General features: G+C 44.0%; 1 protein-coding gene across 1 annotated transcript in view; it reads left to right on the top strand.

The window, feature by feature from the left end:
* The window catches only part of MDGA2 (MAM domain containing glycosylphosphatidylinositol anchor 2), a 256,212-nt gene that overhangs the window by 161,052 nt on the left and 77,652 nt on the right, over positions 1 to 17,508 (top strand). The window contains exon 8 of the mRNA XM_009321639.1: positions 10,470 to 10,739. Within this exon, the coding sequence (XP_009319914.1) occupies positions 10,470 to 10,739 (270 nt within the window). The remainder of the gene's footprint in view (positions 1 to 10,469; positions 10,740 to 17,508) is intronic.

Here is a 17,508-nt window from a genome sequence, read left to right as displayed (position 1 = left end):
GTTACATCCTCTAGGATGTCAGACAGGTTTCGCGTGACATCGTGGTGTCAGTGCAGCTTCCCCACCCAGGCTGCTGTTGTTTCAGTTTTAGTATATTAAACAGAGTATGAAAAGCACCTAAAAAAGGCACCTGCCGGTGGTTTGTGCCTCGTGTGACCTTTCGCTGCTGTGAGCTCAGGCCTCCTCTTTCACCTTTCCAGCTCTCGCCGAATGCCATCCCCACGTGCCTTGTCTAATTTATACCGTTAAGAGTCCTGGAACAGAAAACAGCGAGTTTTGTGCTGTGAGAATCTGTTGTTAGACCCACTCCACAGAAGTGTTTAAGCATTCAGTAACAAAGAAAACCACTATTGGTTTTAACCAAAATCTTCTGAAAACTAATTAGAAACTGATGAGCTTCAGCGGATTCTGGCTTTCTAAGAAGAAAATAGCAGTTTGATGAAAAAGAAAATTATTTAGGGAAAGTCAATTTTCCATTCAGATCCTTTTAAGACAGTTCTTGTTGACCACTACCGATGAAAACTGCTATTTAACATTAATTTTACAATGGGGGGGGAGGGGAACGGTAGTTGATACGTGCACCATCATGTTTCTCTGGAAGGAGTTAGATTCAGGAGCTTCCCCATTTTCATATATTATTTCCCCCCATACAAGGCACCCTGAAGGAGCCTAGGAGATACTGCATCACCCTTAAATTGCATCTTGGGCAGAGCGTTTCCCGTCCCTGACCTTCTTCACAGCAAGGAAGCATGTGAATGTGCTCCCTACACTTTTGGGGTGAGAGCTAAGCAGTTCTCTCTGCCTCCAGAATTGCTGGAAGGGAATTTGTTCAAAGGCTTAACTTATTTGTCAATTAAAGCATCCTCTGCGAGCGACAGTAAATATCCTCTGCAGTTCAGCTTCATTAGGAGAAAAAGCTATTTTTTTCTTTAAAAAAAAAAAAAAAGTAGATTTTTATTTGTCTGACCCTTTGTACACGGGTAGGGATGATAAATTTACCGCTATAACCTAAAATAAATAGATCCAATTACCTGAGTGACTGCAATATAATCCTCAGCTTCCTCCTCCCGGCTTGCAGAGATCCGTGCGTGCTAAGGCAATGCACCTCTCTTGTTCTCCTTTTTCCAGAGTAATTACTGCTTATAAACTGAATTTGGCAACACAGAGCATTGCTAGGCTCGGAGGAAAATGTTTTTCTACTTGTTAGTGCTGTCATATTTCATTTATTAGCATGTTATCGGATAGTTGTAATCACTGTCGTGGCGGTGTCATGCTGCGCGGATGGCAGCCGTGTTGCTCTGTGAAACGGGTCCTGCCCCAAAGAGTTTGCGATGGGAATGCAACCAAGGGGGAGAAATGCAGAGGGACGTGGGTGCCCGGAGAGATGGACCTGACGGCGAACCAGAAGTGCTGGCACGGCCGATGCAGGGCTCTGCATACTCACTGCCAAGTTTGCAGGATCTTAGTTATCTAGTTAGTTTTCTAAGTTATCTATTTAGTTTTCTAGGTTTGTTTGGGTTCTCTTAAGTTTAAATGTTGGTGATTTATTCATTTACTTAAAGATATACCTATTTTTTTTATATTAGCCAGATTTTATTGTAGTGAAAATATACCTGAAATAGTTCTACCACAGGCAACGATCTTCCCTTTTCCTTTTCGTTTCCAAATAAAGATTTTAAAAATATTTTTCAATAGTCTCACAACAAGAAAAGGATCTCTGAAAACTACTTCACGAGGATTTCTGGGAAAGAAAACAGAAATTGAACAAGAGCTTGAGGCAGATGCTCAGCTGGCATCTGTAGCTGTATCTCTGATGAAACCCACAGCGCCCTGGCTATTCCTGCCAACCAGGCACTCGCCCTGAGTACTGAGACATTTCCTATGTAAAAATTGTTTTCCAAGGACTGATGGGAATACAGTAATTTGTGGTAGGTATGGATTTTAAAAAATTGCCTGTTAGGTATTTTTCAAGTGCCAGTGGAATATTGTAAAAGCAGTGATTGATAAACACTGTAAATATGGTGGATGTTCCCTTCTCCATTTGTTGGTCTAGGTGCTGCCTGTCCTAATTAACTCTAATTATCAAAGGTGTGCTTCAGAAAGACAGCTCGTTTACCACTATTCTGCACGAGGGTATTGGTCCCATAGGTAGTCAGGAGCACCGGAGGTCCCCAGCAGCACGTCCCCTCCCTTCCCTAGCACTGCTCCTGCCTGACCACGCCGAGGAGAAACGCCGAGGCTCAGTGGTTCTCCCTTGGTCCAAAAAGTTCAGAAAACTTCGGTGGTGTCGCATCTGGAAAGCGAATTTCCATGCGAATAGGGATTCCCCTTGGCATGCCGTGGGTCGTTTTCTCTGCACAGGGCTGGTTTGTGAATGCACGGTTCCACGTTGGTTTTCCAATTCTATTTTAATTTATGTGCAAATGATTTTTTTTCTATTTCCAGACCAACGTTTTCATTTCACTTAAATAAATCCATTACCCAAGGTTGTAATATCTGTATCTGAGCTTTGGCTGGAAAATTACTGTTGTCATTTTCACGGGGATCGCAGTCATTACGTACTCGAGTTTCCTCAAACTCTCTGGCCATCCAGTCTGGTCTTCTCTGCGTCCTGGCCATCAGGTTTCACTAAGTCACCTCGGCATCCAACTCAGTAGCTAAGTAAAACTGCAAATTTGACTACAGTATAGATTCCAGGAAAATATGAATTCTGAAGCGTACTTTTACAATCTGGTCAAATTCCTTTGAATTTTCTGTCTCATTAAAAGACAGAGCAAGATCTGTAAGGCCAGCACTGTAAGAAGTTTCCCATTGCCTCAAAAGAGTACTTTCATGATTAATTTTTTGCCTAACTCTTCAGCATTATCAGGATCCCTCAACTTCTTCACAAAATAGAGCCTATGCTTTATTTTTTTCATTTATTTAAGTATATATGCACTTGTTTTCCGCAGGACTCTGTGGGAACCAAGAAAATATTATGTCCCATAATCTCAATTCTGCCACCAAACCCCACACTAGTTCGCTTTAAACCGTAATGCTTTGTATAGTTTATGGGGCTTATTATTTTTTCAAATGTGCGCATATTTGATTTTTATTTATCTAGAAGGATACAGTGTTTGTTTAGCTTTAAAAAGATACAGACTGGGGTTGAGATGGTCCATTACCCACCTACTTCTGGAAGTTGTTGGAGGCGTTTTCATGGAGATCGTGCCCTGCCTATATAAAGGGATAACAGCAGCTGTATCCGTACACTTAAGAGTTGTAAAGACTAAATAATTTACCTGTCTAGACTTGCGTAGTGCTTCCACCGTTCTCATATCTGAGAGCGTTTTTGTATGGCACCGAGAGAGGTCTGGCTCGCACAGTCTTTGCGGTGCCAGCAGCAAAGGCAGCTCCCCAGCAGCCCCTAACAGAGCAGACGGGCAGGCGGGGGTGCTTCTCCTTCCCCTGTCTGCTGGGGAAAGGGTCCTGGGGTTTGGGGGGGTTTGGGGGGTTCATCATCGGAGAAGCATGGCGGAGGAGGGCTGGCAGGGTGGATGCTGCTGGCAGAGCTGCCGTCTGCTCCCAGCCACGCTGCTTGGCGCATCCTTTGCCATCAGAGGGTTTTTAGTGGGTAGTTCATTTTAGCAGAGCTGGGTCGAGAGCAGTTTAATGGTCCCGGTTGAGTATTTACACAAATCCTTTGGAAGGGAGCACTGCTGGAGCGGGTATGCTCTCCAGCCCTTGCCATCGGTCTGGCTGCTTCTCCACGGTAGCCAGGAAGCTGATTTGAATTTATTTTTCGGTCTTGTTTTGTTTTCTACTGCATTAAATAAAACCAAGTCAGGACCTGGAAAGCTTAAAGTGCCATTTTATTTTAGTTTTCAATTGCATATGAAAATAATCCTCAGAATAGCTGGAGGTGCCCGGAAAGAACAGCTGGAGGATGGAGAGATGTGGAAATAACGACTGCGGAGGGGTGGAAATTGTGTAAGGCTTTGCCAGCATCATAATGAGTCCTGCAGTGCAGATGAATAGAGCGATCTTTCCCCAGCATGTTTCAGCATCCAATGATCTGCTGGAGGCTGTATTCCCACCACCGGTTTTAACAGCCACTCGTAGGCGTATCGTGCCCGGCCGGGTCTGACTCTGTTCTGACTTAAACCTCCAGAACAAAAAAATGGCAATGAGTTGTCCAAATGGCTGCAGTACTTTGTCTAAAGGAATAGTTCCTGACGTTGGCTTTAAACCTGCTGCACGATAGCTTCACTGGGTCTCTTTCAGTTAGCTCCAGATGTCGCCGGCTGTTTGCACCGTTAATGAACACTGAGCTGTTTTCAGAGAAATATCCGCAGCAGCTCCAAGATCTCCTTCCTGAAAGGCACCACTTGATTAGGCTCCATTAGATTGGACTTCATTAGGAACTGGGTTTTCCTTTGCAACTGATGAATTAATTACGTGCGTGGTTTTTATTACCAATTTACTCAATATTGCAGTATTCTGCAGTTGCTCTTAGCCAGAGTCAGATTTAAATCCCCAGTGATGCCCCCAGCGTTGCAGTCTGCCGTACTGCCCATGAAGGGGAGCACCACGTGTCTTCGGGTGTCTTTGGGAGCCCACACCAACATCTGATGACATCCCAGGTACTGTGAACTCAGCAGCTCTTCTTTCCCTGTATCTCCTGTCTTCAAGTCTTTTACTTATACACAAGACACCCCCCCCCCCCCCCCCCCCCCCCGCCCCCCCACCTTTGGGGGGGTGGGGGGGGGGGGGGGGGGGGATTTTTTTAAGAGCTGTTGCTGAGGTACCTCATTACAATTAGAAGGGGAAAAAAAAAAAAAAAAGGCAAAATAGAGCTTTACTGCCAAGTCTACTGACTGTCTGCTACGGGGGCTCCAGGAGTACGGCTTCTCTGAGCAGCTTTGCCGAGGAAGTCTGCAGAGCTGTATATCAAATGAAAGTGCAGACCTCCTTTATTTTAAGGTTGAGAACAAATGGTATTGGAGGAGGGTAAAACCTATTAAAATATTTGAATGGATATTATATATGTTATATTGACTCTGTTGATCTATACAAGCACATATCAGACAGCAGACTTCCATGCATCTAATTCTGGTATATTTACACATCTATATTAATGAATATTTTTTTTGTTATAAAGCACACAAACCCCATTGTCAACAACATAATATGTATTATCTACTTTGTAACCTCTAAAATACTCACTGATGTGGCCTGGGAGATGAAGTGCTGCCTCTGCTGGAAGTTGAAGAAATGCCACACAATTTTCCTGAGAGCAGTCTTCAGAGCCTGGACACGATATATCAGAGGCACAGGCGTAGACACAAAAACAATAAAATTGACTGCCTAGCCCAAGCCTTCATTACCAGGCAGGATACAAATCCTAGCAAGTAACTTTCCCTCACAGGCAAACATGCCCTCAATAACTTAAAAAAAAAAGAAAAGGAAAGGAGAAAGGCTGCCTTTTTAAGCTAGAATGACTCTGACTTTCCACTGCACATCCCTCAGGCAATAAAATAATTTGCAGTATGTTTCAATCAGATATTGGAATCAGCGCTTGCTTAAATCATCTTGGCTTCGCTGGCATTTTAAATACACAGTGGTTTAGCACCGTTCCCCGACTGGGAGGGTGTGAGTCCCACCTCCCGCATCGCCCGGTCCATCACGGGCTGGTCTGCAAGGCAGCGGAGTGGTCCCCTGCCCACCTAGACCCTCAGCCCCCGATAAGATAGTGTCACCTGACCTGATTTAGCATTTACTGGTCTTGTTTTCTGTGGTGCAAATCCTACCCCAAGAGTATTTAAAGGTTACTCCTTCTCTGTAGCTGACACAGATTGTTGTTAGAATAACATTCTTATTGAGTGAATCAAATAAAAAGTGGCCACAAATACAACAGAAACTGAAGCAGAGGCATCAGCTTTTCATACTCATTCCTGTTGCTAGAGCTGGGAGAGAGAAACTAATTATTTTGCTTAGGCTAGAATGCAAATTGGAGAAACAAAATCAGCAGGTAAGTCTCTGCTGAAGGCCACGCAGTCAAAATAAATTCAGTGAATGGTATGTTTTCTCCGTAACAGATCTTACAATAAAGACCATGATATGATCTGCACCATGAAGAGCAGCTGTCTGGTTTAAAACAAACAAGCATCCTTGCTGTCATTTCTCTTTATAGCTAGGGAGCCTTCATTTTGTATTTTATAATCCTTAAGACGTGAATGTACTTAGGCTAAAAAATTCATTAAACATTAATATAAAGCCTGTTTTAACTTCAGACTGTTTGCTTCCCAAAGATAATTGTTTAAGAGAATGAACTGTACTCCCTTTGCGGCTTTTCCATATATTTTTCAAAAACTAATACTAGAATTATGAAAGATAGGAATAAGTACAGCAAAGTAAATTAAATCAAATTGCTAAAGCCTTGGGGAAGAGCTAATGCAAATGAATTAAACACATATAAGTTCCAAACAGCTACAGAGTAAGTTTCCTTCTGAGCATCGTTACTCTCGGAAGATGCCTGAGACACTAGCACCTTCGCTAGCTGTGAAGTCACTATCTTGTAAAAACAAAAGACAGAAAAATAAATTGTTAGCTCTGGCTACTGTCGTATATTGTAGTTTTTATCATCCCTTTCCTTTTCCATTAAAATTATTACCTGCAAAAGTGTAACTCTGAAATGAGCAACCAAAGTTAATTTTCTTTTTCTGTCACTGTGTATCATCTGTTCATGAATAGGTGGAAATTCTATATTTTAAAGACTATTTTGACCGTAAAGGCAGAGGAAACTTTCATTTAAAAGCTATTTATAAGGCTACAGTATCTTATAAGTGAATAAACCAGGGGAAGAAGAAAGAGGGGACTAAATACCAATGTGTGCTAAAAGTCATTAAAGCAGAGCTGCCACGGAGAGGTGAACAGAAAATTATTGTTCACTGAATATGGTGCATCAAATGGAAACAGCAAAACAAACAGAAGAGGACATTATTACAAATTGTAGACAAGTTTTGGATGTTCAAACATTAAATGTGGTTATAAGTAATGGGAGAAGATGATAGCAAAGTCATCCGTTGAAGGCTATTTAACACATCACACACACAGCTTTCAGAAAGTTCCTGTCCCAAAGTTCTCCAGTGCCCTCTGTGCTCTCCCTCTCCCCCAGGACCAGTGGCGGATGCTGGCCCAGGAGGGTCTCCAGTCAGATGCTGTTTGAGCATCCTTATGTTGTATTATTTTACAGGCTAATCTGTGTCTCGCTCAAAGTTGGTGATAATTTTACCTGGATATAAAAGTGTATTATGGTGCTGGCTGCGAGGGTAAAGGCAATAGGGCTGAAGAGGTTACGGATATGGAATTATCACAGCTGATATGGAAAGAAAACCCAGAGAGCTTACTTCTCAGGGCAGAGAAATGACTGGACGATAGTAAATATTAGTAAATTTGATTAGTAATTTCTCTGATATCTGTTATATATCATGATTTAGAAGGTATTTGGAAAGTACAAACAATTGTATGACAGGGTGGTTAGAGGAAAATACGAGAATCTGTGAAAGGCGGATCAGGCTTGGCTAGCTAAACAGCTCTCCCTTAGAAGAAAGCTGAGATCTGGCACGTTTTCTTTCCCAAGAATAACTCTTAATCTTTAAGCCGACAATTCCCTGCAAAGCTACTGCCTTGGGAAACTATTAGTGAAGCAGAATAAGGTGGAGAAATTGTACAGTGAGAGCAGATGAAGACACTATTGGGCTGTGTTGAAAGGGCAAACATCAGGCTGGAGAAAGAGACTGGTGGAATTTCTTATGAATTTATCTTCTTTTGTATTTTTTATTCTGTACCTGGGCACAAAGAATAGTCACGCTGTGATGAAATTTTCTGATGACACAAAATTGGGGGATATTATCAATGGAAAGAAGGCTTGCGGTATTGAGAATTTAGGATTTCTGGTCTTTTATTTGCAGTTACCTGTGGCTGTACTGCAGTACCAGTTAAGAATCTGGCTTCAAAATTAGACAAAGCCATATGATATTTTATCTACAAAGAGGGAAGGTTAGGCTGGGATCGATGGGGTTTTGAATCGGCAGTTGTCACATCATCTCTTCGTCAGTCATTTTTTTGCGAATCTCAGTCAGGGGCAATTGTCCTCAGAGTTCGTATCAGCCATTTCATCATCCTGTACCACTGAGCCCCGTATCCCACCCCTGATGCTATTCACCACTTCTGCCGCTCTGCTCGCCTTGCTGCCAAGTCGTGGTGGTCCTCTCCCAGTAATTCCAAACCTGGATCACGATAAATGGTGATTATTGCAATGAGCTACAAATACAATAGCTGGATGTCATGAGCTCTAAGCAATGTTGTCTTAATATGACAGTCTCCAAAATTTACCTTAATTTCAAGTACTCTGTGTTTCGCTGGATTCTTGTCTAAGCAAGAGATGGTAAGCAGCAGTACGTGTGCAAGCATGGTTCCTAATTTAAAGGAGCTGAGGGAATCTGTTTATAGCTTCCATTATGTAGGGAATTAAATATAAAGAGTCTGAAGGTTATTGGTACCTGTGATGGAGATGCCAACCAACGAAGGACCTGAGGACAAGATGCTCTCGGAGAGATAATGGTAGAAGAGGACTCCTTCTGAAAGGAGCATGGCATGGACTCTGAAGATCATTCTCTTGCAGAGCTCATCAGGGATTTGATATTTTTATGTTTTATGTCTGTAAGACAGCTCTTTTAATATGGATGCAAAGATTTCATGTATCTTACTGGCACAGGAGGCTTTCAGGATTTCTTCTTATGCGCTAAAAAATGAGCTGTGTTTTTTAAAGAGCCAGGATGTCTTGTCACTCACCGTTTTGCATCCAATTGCAAACACATGCACGTTTTTCATGCATGTTACCTGATCTAAATAGCTGTGCTGACAAGAGCTGAGTAACAACATTATTCTTTCCAGGTTGCCCTTATTCTTCTGCAATGATTAAGTTATCAAAAGGCAAATGGGAGTTGAAGTTCGGTTTTTGCATACACTGTATGACGACTATATTTTATTTATTTTGTATTTTGCTGGAATCAAAAGTCTGTCAGAGTTTGTAGTTGCAAATCTAAATTATTTAAAATGCAGTTTACTTCAAATTATGGGAAAATGGCCCATTCTGTGCTTACTGGAATATCAAAACTACCACCTGAGTGGATAGAAAAGATTAACATATAGAATCATAGAATCATAGAATCATAGAATAATAGTTTGGGTTGGAAGGGACCTCTCAAGGCCATCTAGTCCAACCCCCCTGCCATGGGCAGGGACATCTTCAACTAGAGCAGGTTGCTCAGAGCCCCGTCCAACCTGACCTGGAATGTTTCCAGGGATGGGGCATCCACCACCTCTCTGGGAAACCTGGGCCAGGGTTTCACCGCCCTCAGCGTAAAAAATTTCTTCTTTCTATCTAGTCTAAATCTACCCCCCTTTAGTTGAAAGCCATTCCCCCTTGTCCTGTCGCAACAGGCCCTGCTAAAAAGTCTGCCACCATCTTTTTTATAAGCCCCCTTTAAGTACTGATAGGCTGCAATAAGATAGCCCTTCCCATGTCCCCTGATGTAGTCACTCCATCCTAGCAGGCCACTAGGTTGGTCAGGAAGGACTTGCCCTTGGTGAAGCCATGCTGGCTGTCTCGAATCACCTCCCTGTCCTCCATGTGCCTTAGCATAGCTTCCAGGAGGATCTGTTCCATGATCTTCCCAGGCACAGAGGTGAGACTGACTGGCCTGTAGTTCCCCGGGTCTTCCTTTTTTTCCCTTTTTAAAAACGGGGGTTATGTTTCCCCTTTTCCAGGCAGTGGGAACTTCACCAGACTGCCACGACTTCTCAAATACGATTGATAGTGGCTTAGCAACTGTATGATTGTATATTTGTTGAAGCCTGAAGGCAGCTGCAGGGATGGGGTGTGGAGCAGTGTCTGTGCTGCTTCATCGATCCATCCATCCATCTTCTGCCACTGCAAAGTTAGGTCCCCCACTGAACACAGAATCGCTGCCTCAACCCTGTGCCAGGGTCATTGTTGCCTTGTGCACTTTATCTAAACCGAGTCAAGGCTTTTATCACTTTTTCTTCCCCTTCCTCTTCCAGAAAGTCCCATGTGTCACAGTCTGTGGTTCCTCTGTGAGGCTTGGGAGGGCTGAGCCTCCTGGGCTGCACGGGTGCAGGACCTCTCGCTGCATCTCGAGCGATAACATCGGTGAAGCAGCACAGTGTCTTTAAGTACTCGGCAGAAAACGTCAGTAAGCAGAATGCAACGCTTTGGGTGTGTACATTGCTGTTAGTAGCTGATCGGTATCTATCGAGGTTGTATACTTACCGTTATCGAGGTCCCCTCTTGCAGATGCTGGGTTATGCTGTGGTGCTCTAGCCTTTCAGCAGTGCCTGGTTAATTCTGTCTCTCATGCTAATTCGCTTACGAATCTCCTGCTTTCCCTTCCTGTCTCCCGCAGACCCCCCCGCCGTGGAGCCCACCTTCCTGGAGATTCGGCAAGGCCAAGGCCGGAGCATCACCATGAGCTGCCGGGTCCTGAGGGCGTATCCCACCCGGGTCCTCACCTACGAGTGGCGCCTGGGCAGCAAGCTGCTGCGCACCGGCCAGTTCGACGTGCAGGACTCCACCGAGTACACCATCAGCAGCCTCTCCCGTGACAGCTACGGCATCTACAACTGCAACATCATCAATGAAGCGGGCGCTGGCCGGTGCAGCTTCCTCGTGACAGGTAGGCTTGGCGGTGTCTTGCTGCGCCGAGATGATGGACGGGGCGTGCTGCAGGTTTGCGTGTCGTTGGGTAATGCTATTCCTGCTTCAGCTAACAAATTATCAAAGAGATACATCCCTCGAAGTAAAATCATAGCTTAAGGCATCTGGTTTGGATTCTGGGGAGTTGGTAAGAAAATAAGAGATTTAGCTTATTTCAGTGGTTTAAGGATAAAGATTTTTACGTGCAAAATATAAATATGCCTTCTCTGCAGGCATCTGTCAGTATGCTTTTAAGAGAGGCCTGAGAGAGTCATCAGGCAGCAGATTTCTTCCATCTGAAGTTCGCAATAAGGCGTGAATTTCCTCTTCTCCTTTGGTACGCTCAGCGAGCTCGGAGAGCGGGGTGGGCAGACCACACAGAGTCTCAAGCAACTTCAGGCTACCCGAGTACAGAGGGGTGTTGAAATTTGTTCCCTTTCTCAAAAAGCAAAGGACTTTGTGAAGTTAGTGCACAAGATCACAGACTCAGGGAGGATGTGCAACTCCTGCCATGATCTACCCATGCTGTGTAATTAATGCACTGGATTGAGACAAACTTTATATGTCTTTTATCTTTAGTATCTTGGATCTGAATGTTAAACTGAGTGTTCAGACATGCAAGTCTTGATTCTTCCTCTATTGGAAATTAGTTACCATGACTTGAAGACTCAGCCGCCTGATCCTGCAACACCTCATGCCTGCAGCAGATGTTGTGCCCAAGCTGAGGTTCTCTGGTCGCTGGAGCCACATCAGCTGTAGGTTCCCCATCCTTCTAGGCTGGTTGTCCAGGCACTTTTTAGAATCACTGGAGGGGAAAAAAGCATCTCTATTAAATGAACCATCTCCTCCCAAGGTCTGTGGTGGGTCAGGAACCCCCTGTTCCTCTGCACCAGCTGAGAGGGTGTCCAGCCACCCACCCTGTGTGGGCTCTCTCTGGAGTCAGCATGAGCAGCCCCAGCCTCCCTAAGGATGTTGGAGCAGTAGCCCTCTTTCAGCTCAAAATCCCTCCCATCAGCTGCTTGAAAAGGAATGATGGGAAAAGAAACCAACAAACAAGAAATTCAGAATATGTAGAGGAGAGCTATCTTAGAAGGAAAGATCCCCCATCTTAGTTGGGATTTTAGTCTTGTTTAACCAACTTGGGTCCAGCTACAATCCAGTCTAAATGAGGTTTTGCTTTCGGGTTGCTGGCAGCCTGGCAGCTCCCTGAACCCTGCCGTTGTTTAGGAGAATGGGCGTTATTATCAGCTTCACTGCTACCAGCAGAAAGGGTGTGGATTTAATGGATGAGCTGCAGAGCACCTCTCAGGGACCCTGCTCTGCATAAGTCCTGGATATCAGGGTAGACGCTCCACACACACCTGTCCTGGCAATAAAGGAAACAATTCGATTCAGCTCCCCAGTATTTTTCAGTAAAATTTTGTTTTATAGGAAAAAACTGTGGGCCTGCTTTCATTTGGATACTTTTTTTTTCTCTTTTGGACTTAGTTGAATGGCCGCTCACTGGCGAGCATTTCGTCGGGCCAGCGGTGCACGGCACAAATGTGGTGGGCACACAGCGAGCACCCCAGTGACTGATGGCTTTGCTTCTTTCAAAATGTAGTCAAGCCTTTGGCTGACTTATCATTCAGAGCCTGCATGGAGGTATTTTCACAGGCACCGACTTCTCCAAATCTTTGGAGTTTAATCCAAAAGGTGGCTCCGAAGGAAACCAGAGAAAACAGTATTTTTCCTCAAATGAGTAAATGCGGTTCAATTTACTGTTCATTGGACCTCATTCATTCTTGCTCAGACCCAAGACTGTGGAAACCTATTCTAAGGCAATTACTTTGCCAGGATTGGGAAAATCTGAGTGGCTTTCTGTGATTTATTACCATGCCAAAGCAAGGCACATAACTGAAAATTAGTACTAAAATAGTTTCATGATATACTGTCTCGCATCCCTCTGTGTGCCTTGCTCATTTTTAGTTTATACCATTATGCGAATTTATGCTGTTTGGTTGCGTTAAGGATGCTCAGAGTAACACTTTGGGTTATGACTTCTGTGCTTTCCTCGGTCTTTTAAGGTTAAACCCAACATATTTAGTAAATATATTCTTTGACATGTGGAGTTGAAATTGCTCTCAGGAAAGAGCAGCAGCTGTATTCTGGTCCCAAGTCTCATCAGGACAGATTAAGTTAAAGCACTGGGGAACTGAAAATGTGCAGAAGAAAAATGACGAAGTGGTCAAAAAGGAGGCTTACATTTCACCGGGAATGTGAACACAGAAAAGAAATGGGTCACTTCTCAGGCACGCGCGTGGAGAAAAAAGCCAAATAAATAACCCTGTGGCAGGAATCTGGTGACAGTGGAGAGCTTTTCTTTTGGGTGGAATAATGGGAGTTGTGGTAGCCCATTTTTAGTTGGTTTTATTTCCAGGTTTTCAGGTAGTAGCAGTGTGCTGCAATGCTCATGTTGCAGGGGCTGCAGAGAAGCATTGGTATGCTAAGAGAAAGGTTTTCAGTACAGTATTAAAAGCAGCCTGGATGAAAAGATTTATGCTGGCCCTAGAGTTTGTAAAACCTGCTCTTACTGCATTTGTGTTTTGAGCCATATTTGAGAAGATGCAAGCAAAATAAATCACATGTGGAAAAGGGGGTTGGTTTATATCAGGTGGGCCAATCTGAGGCAGATTTAACCTGCTATTGTCTTAAAAATAAATACGAACATACAAGCAAAATTGTATTTGTGGGAAAGCAAAGTTGAGTCCGTGCTACTCGCAGCTTCACTATGTATATGTTTTATTCAGTGGCTGCTAGTGCACATCATATCCAAAGAGAAACAAAAAAGTACATTTCCGGCAGTGTGTCATTAAAACCCTGCCAATGCTGGAAGCAAAGAGGAAAAAAAAAAAAAATAGATGCACAGAATGTCATGAATGGCACAGAAGCCTCCATGCAGGCGGAGGAAGGATTTGAGTGCTGGAGGGAGAGGGTGGGTAAGCGCAGGGATGGTCCCTCTCCCCGGAGAGGCTGCTGCTGGCGGCGGGGGCTCCTCGTGAGGCAGACCTGGAGCCCTCCCCGGGTCGCACCCTGGCTCCTGCCAGCCCAGGCCACCCCAGGGACACCTTTCTCGCAGCGACTTGGGTCTCTTCAAGTCAGGGGAGGTTGAACTCTGTATTTTCTAGGTTCCCAGCGTGCAAGAGATTGGCCAAGCAAGCCCTTGCGTTGCTGTCAGAAGGGTTGGTGCTACAGCGGGGGTTGTTTAGCAATGTTCTGCGCACCTGGGGAGCTATTTAGGATTAAGATTACCCGTAATTGAGGTTACCTGGCAAGTCTCGGCATAACATTTTACCTTCAGTGGCTTATAACTTTGGCAAGCTTTAACCACTTGTGCTGAAATTTGCTATGCTGGTGGCTGCCTCAGGCTGAATTGTTCTCAAAAGTTGCTGTCCAAAGAGGTTGGTTTTTTTTTTTAAGTAAGGGAAACAGTATTTTGTTTCGTAGAATCATAGAATCATAGAATAGTTTGGGTTGGAAGGGACCTCTAAAATTCTTGCAGCTGTTTAATCGGTGTGTTTGAAAGCGCCAGATACACATCCTTGCATGATTCCTTGCTTAAGTTACATCGTGAAATCTGTCTGTCCATCGTTTATGGTGCTGTCTTGACAATGTTATAATTAATTTGTGAGATACTAATTAAAGTAGTAATCATAACACTGGGTAGTACTAAACAAAGCTACTGATGGCATTATGTTGACGTAGCTACTTATACCAACTTCTGATCCCACTGTTGAGCAAAGACAGTCTTGAATATTGATTTTGTGTTGTTCTGTTTTGTGGAATTTTTTCACCATAAAATATTGCATTAATTAACGAGACAATCTTCAATTATTTACTTATCCAGTCTTGCATCACACTTTCGGTGCTTCTGACCGAGAGCAAGGTCAAGCCAATCAGCTCATAATTATGTAGGTTATAATTGTTAGCTACCAGCATGACCACAGGTTTCCCTTTCTTCGGAGCTTCACTGGTGTTACTGAATTAAAGACAGAGCAGAGCACACCATGAGCAAACCTGGGAGCATTCACCTACCCGCCCATGTCCCCAGTCGAGCTGGGGGTGTCCGCTTAGTCTGCTTGAGGATCTCCCGTCTCCTGCCTTCCTTTCCCACATGCCTTAGGAAATTTGAATCCGAAGAGCTGGACACTGAATCATCCCTTCTGTGTGATCCCAGCATCCATCCCCGGTAGGAGCTGTGCGATTCCTCGTGGAGCCTTGCGAGAGCATCCTTGCTGGAAGCTTATTCAGAAATTTCTGCCTCGGTGTTTCTTCTTTGCCCTTGGCACCATACACGGTATCGCTGTGGTCTGTGCAGGATCGAGCTGAAATCATAGCAGAATTACCATCCAGCCTTTTGTGAAAGCTGGGATGCTTTTGCCACAAGGGCATCATCTTAAAATAAATTGCAGACACTTGAAATTGCAGGGTATCGGGTTCTTCTCCACGGCCCTGTTAGCTGAATTAAACAGTGTTCTGCTGTTTAAAGTTTTATGGCTTCGTTAATCCTTTTTTTATTAGGGAAGGCCATTTGCACTGAACTGAGGGACAGAAGTGTATATTATTTGTAGCTTCCCATTTTAATTTTTTTCTTAGAAACTCTATGGGATTCATGTAAAGCAACAAGCAAAAATCCTGTTTTAGAAAGCTTGTTTGGAAGCAGTCATTGTAGTCTTTTTACCTGCACAATCCCAAAATGCCAGGATTTTGCCAGTGAACTGTTTTCACTCTACAGTGGTTTTTTTGTCAGTGTGAAGGCAACTTCCCAAGCAAGTAACTCGGCGCAGTTTTCATGAGCTGAACTGTGTGTGTGTTGGCTGGAAGACATGGCAATGCCTCTAATGTCAATTCCGTTCCTCACTGCGTGGTTGCTCCTCGTGGAACGATTGACCAGTGTCCGAACTGGTGGAGGGACATGCAGGAGCTGTGTGTTGTATTTCTCTTTACAAATGCTTCAAATTCAGCAGTTTTCCTCTCCATTTCCCAGGAACCTGTAGCTGTTAGTGCCAGACACCGACGTCATTGCGGCTGGGAGGTCCCTAGCAGTGGCCAAGGGATGCTGGGCGTTACCGAACCCTTGCTCGCAATAGTTACTTGGGGTTTTTTCCAAAACCATTTCTTCCTCCTCATTGTTGCAGCCAATAACTGCTAGCAGTTGTTTTGGGCTTTGGGTTATTTGTGTGAGTTTTGGTTGACCAGTTTAGTTTTTTTGGTAGTAGCTCTCGGATGAGTACAATGACACGGACACATTAGGAAAGCTCGTTGGCAACTCTGGAAGTAGATACATAGGGATCAAGAATAATCTACCTATCAAAAATATTTCAGAAGAATAGTCTTCCTAAACTACTGGAAGATTAACTGGTGAGTTGAAAACAATTACTCACTTTTTTTTTCTCAATGAGATGTATGCATGCACAGTTTAAATGAATATTTTCATTATTTTGGTAAGTTTTAAAGCTATAAAAGACCATCCTGTCTTTCCGGTAGCACCAGCTCTTCACACACTCTCAGTTTTAGGGGGCTGTCTAGGGAACTCAGTAATCATAATTTAGGGGCAAAACCAGGTCTCTGGCAGAAATACCAAAAAGTAAGATTGTGACACATTTGAGGTGTGTGCCAATTCATTTTATGCTAATTTCTAAACAAAACTATAACCCAGAACTGAAGCAAACACGGCCTGAGTATTCCTCCTATCACCGCAGCGTTCCTCAATTAGCTCTGTGACACTACTGTCCTCCCCCCACCGAAAGGACGGCTTCTGCCAGACAAACCTGTGAGCCTCAAACACGCGCAAGTGGGGAGTAATAATATGATTTTATGCTCTAATTCTTTGTCTGGAGAGCCTTGCAGTAATCATGCTGTTACTTTACCCAGGGTATGAGCCTCCGGCCGGTGGTCAAAGCCTTACCTACCCCTGTTCGAGGACGGTGGCTGTGCTCCTGTGGTGCAGGCTCTGCTGGCAGCTACTGCAGGCGAGCTCCTTGGCTCTTTCCTTGGAGACCTTGGAGGAAATCGTGTCAGCTTGTCAATGTGGAAAGGTTCAGCATTGCCAAACGGGCTTCGTAGCTTCCCGAGCTGGGAGGTGGCAGGATTCCTGCTCCGTTCCCTGCGTCCTCCAGGATGGATGCACCTGCCCATGCTGAAAATGCTCAACCCCTCAAATCACTGACTGCTGCCTGGTCGTGACTTAAAGGCAGGCATATACTTGAAATGTAATCAGGCTCAAGAATCAGATTACAATAATTTCATATACTGAGGCCTGTCCCTCACCCTCTCTCATTAATAGGAACATTTCCAGTTATATTTTTCAGGCTTAAAGCTGTGTTTTTCTCTCTTCTGCTGATGCCCTCAATAAATATACAGGGACATTGACTGCATAGCTGGCCGTCCTGGGTCAATTAACACAAGGTGCTGATGAAAAATGAAATCTGTAAAAATATTTTTCCTTTTTTTCTCTTTTCATTCTACACTGTGAAGTGTTTCTATACTAGCAATATTAAAGCCCGTTTGGTTGGGACAAAAATTTGTGCAGTTCAATTGGTAGTGTCCCTTTAACTTTAAAAATCGGAGCAGAATGGTAAATGACAGTCACAGGCGTGTTACTGGGGCACATTAGGGACAGCTGTTGGTCTTTTAGGAAGCTTATATGGGAAAGGCAAGTGCTGTGCTGGAAATACAGACGTTTTCTTTTCTTAGAATAAATCAAATAT

This window comes from Pygoscelis adeliae, unplaced genomic scaffold (assembly GCF_000699105.1).
Source record: "Pygoscelis adeliae isolate BGI_AS28 unplaced genomic scaffold, ASM69910v1 Scaffold43, whole genome shotgun sequence".
Taxonomy (NCBI): domain Eukaryota; kingdom Metazoa; phylum Chordata; class Aves; order Sphenisciformes; family Spheniscidae; genus Pygoscelis; species Pygoscelis adeliae.
This window is presented reverse-complemented; position numbering and strand designations above follow the sequence as displayed.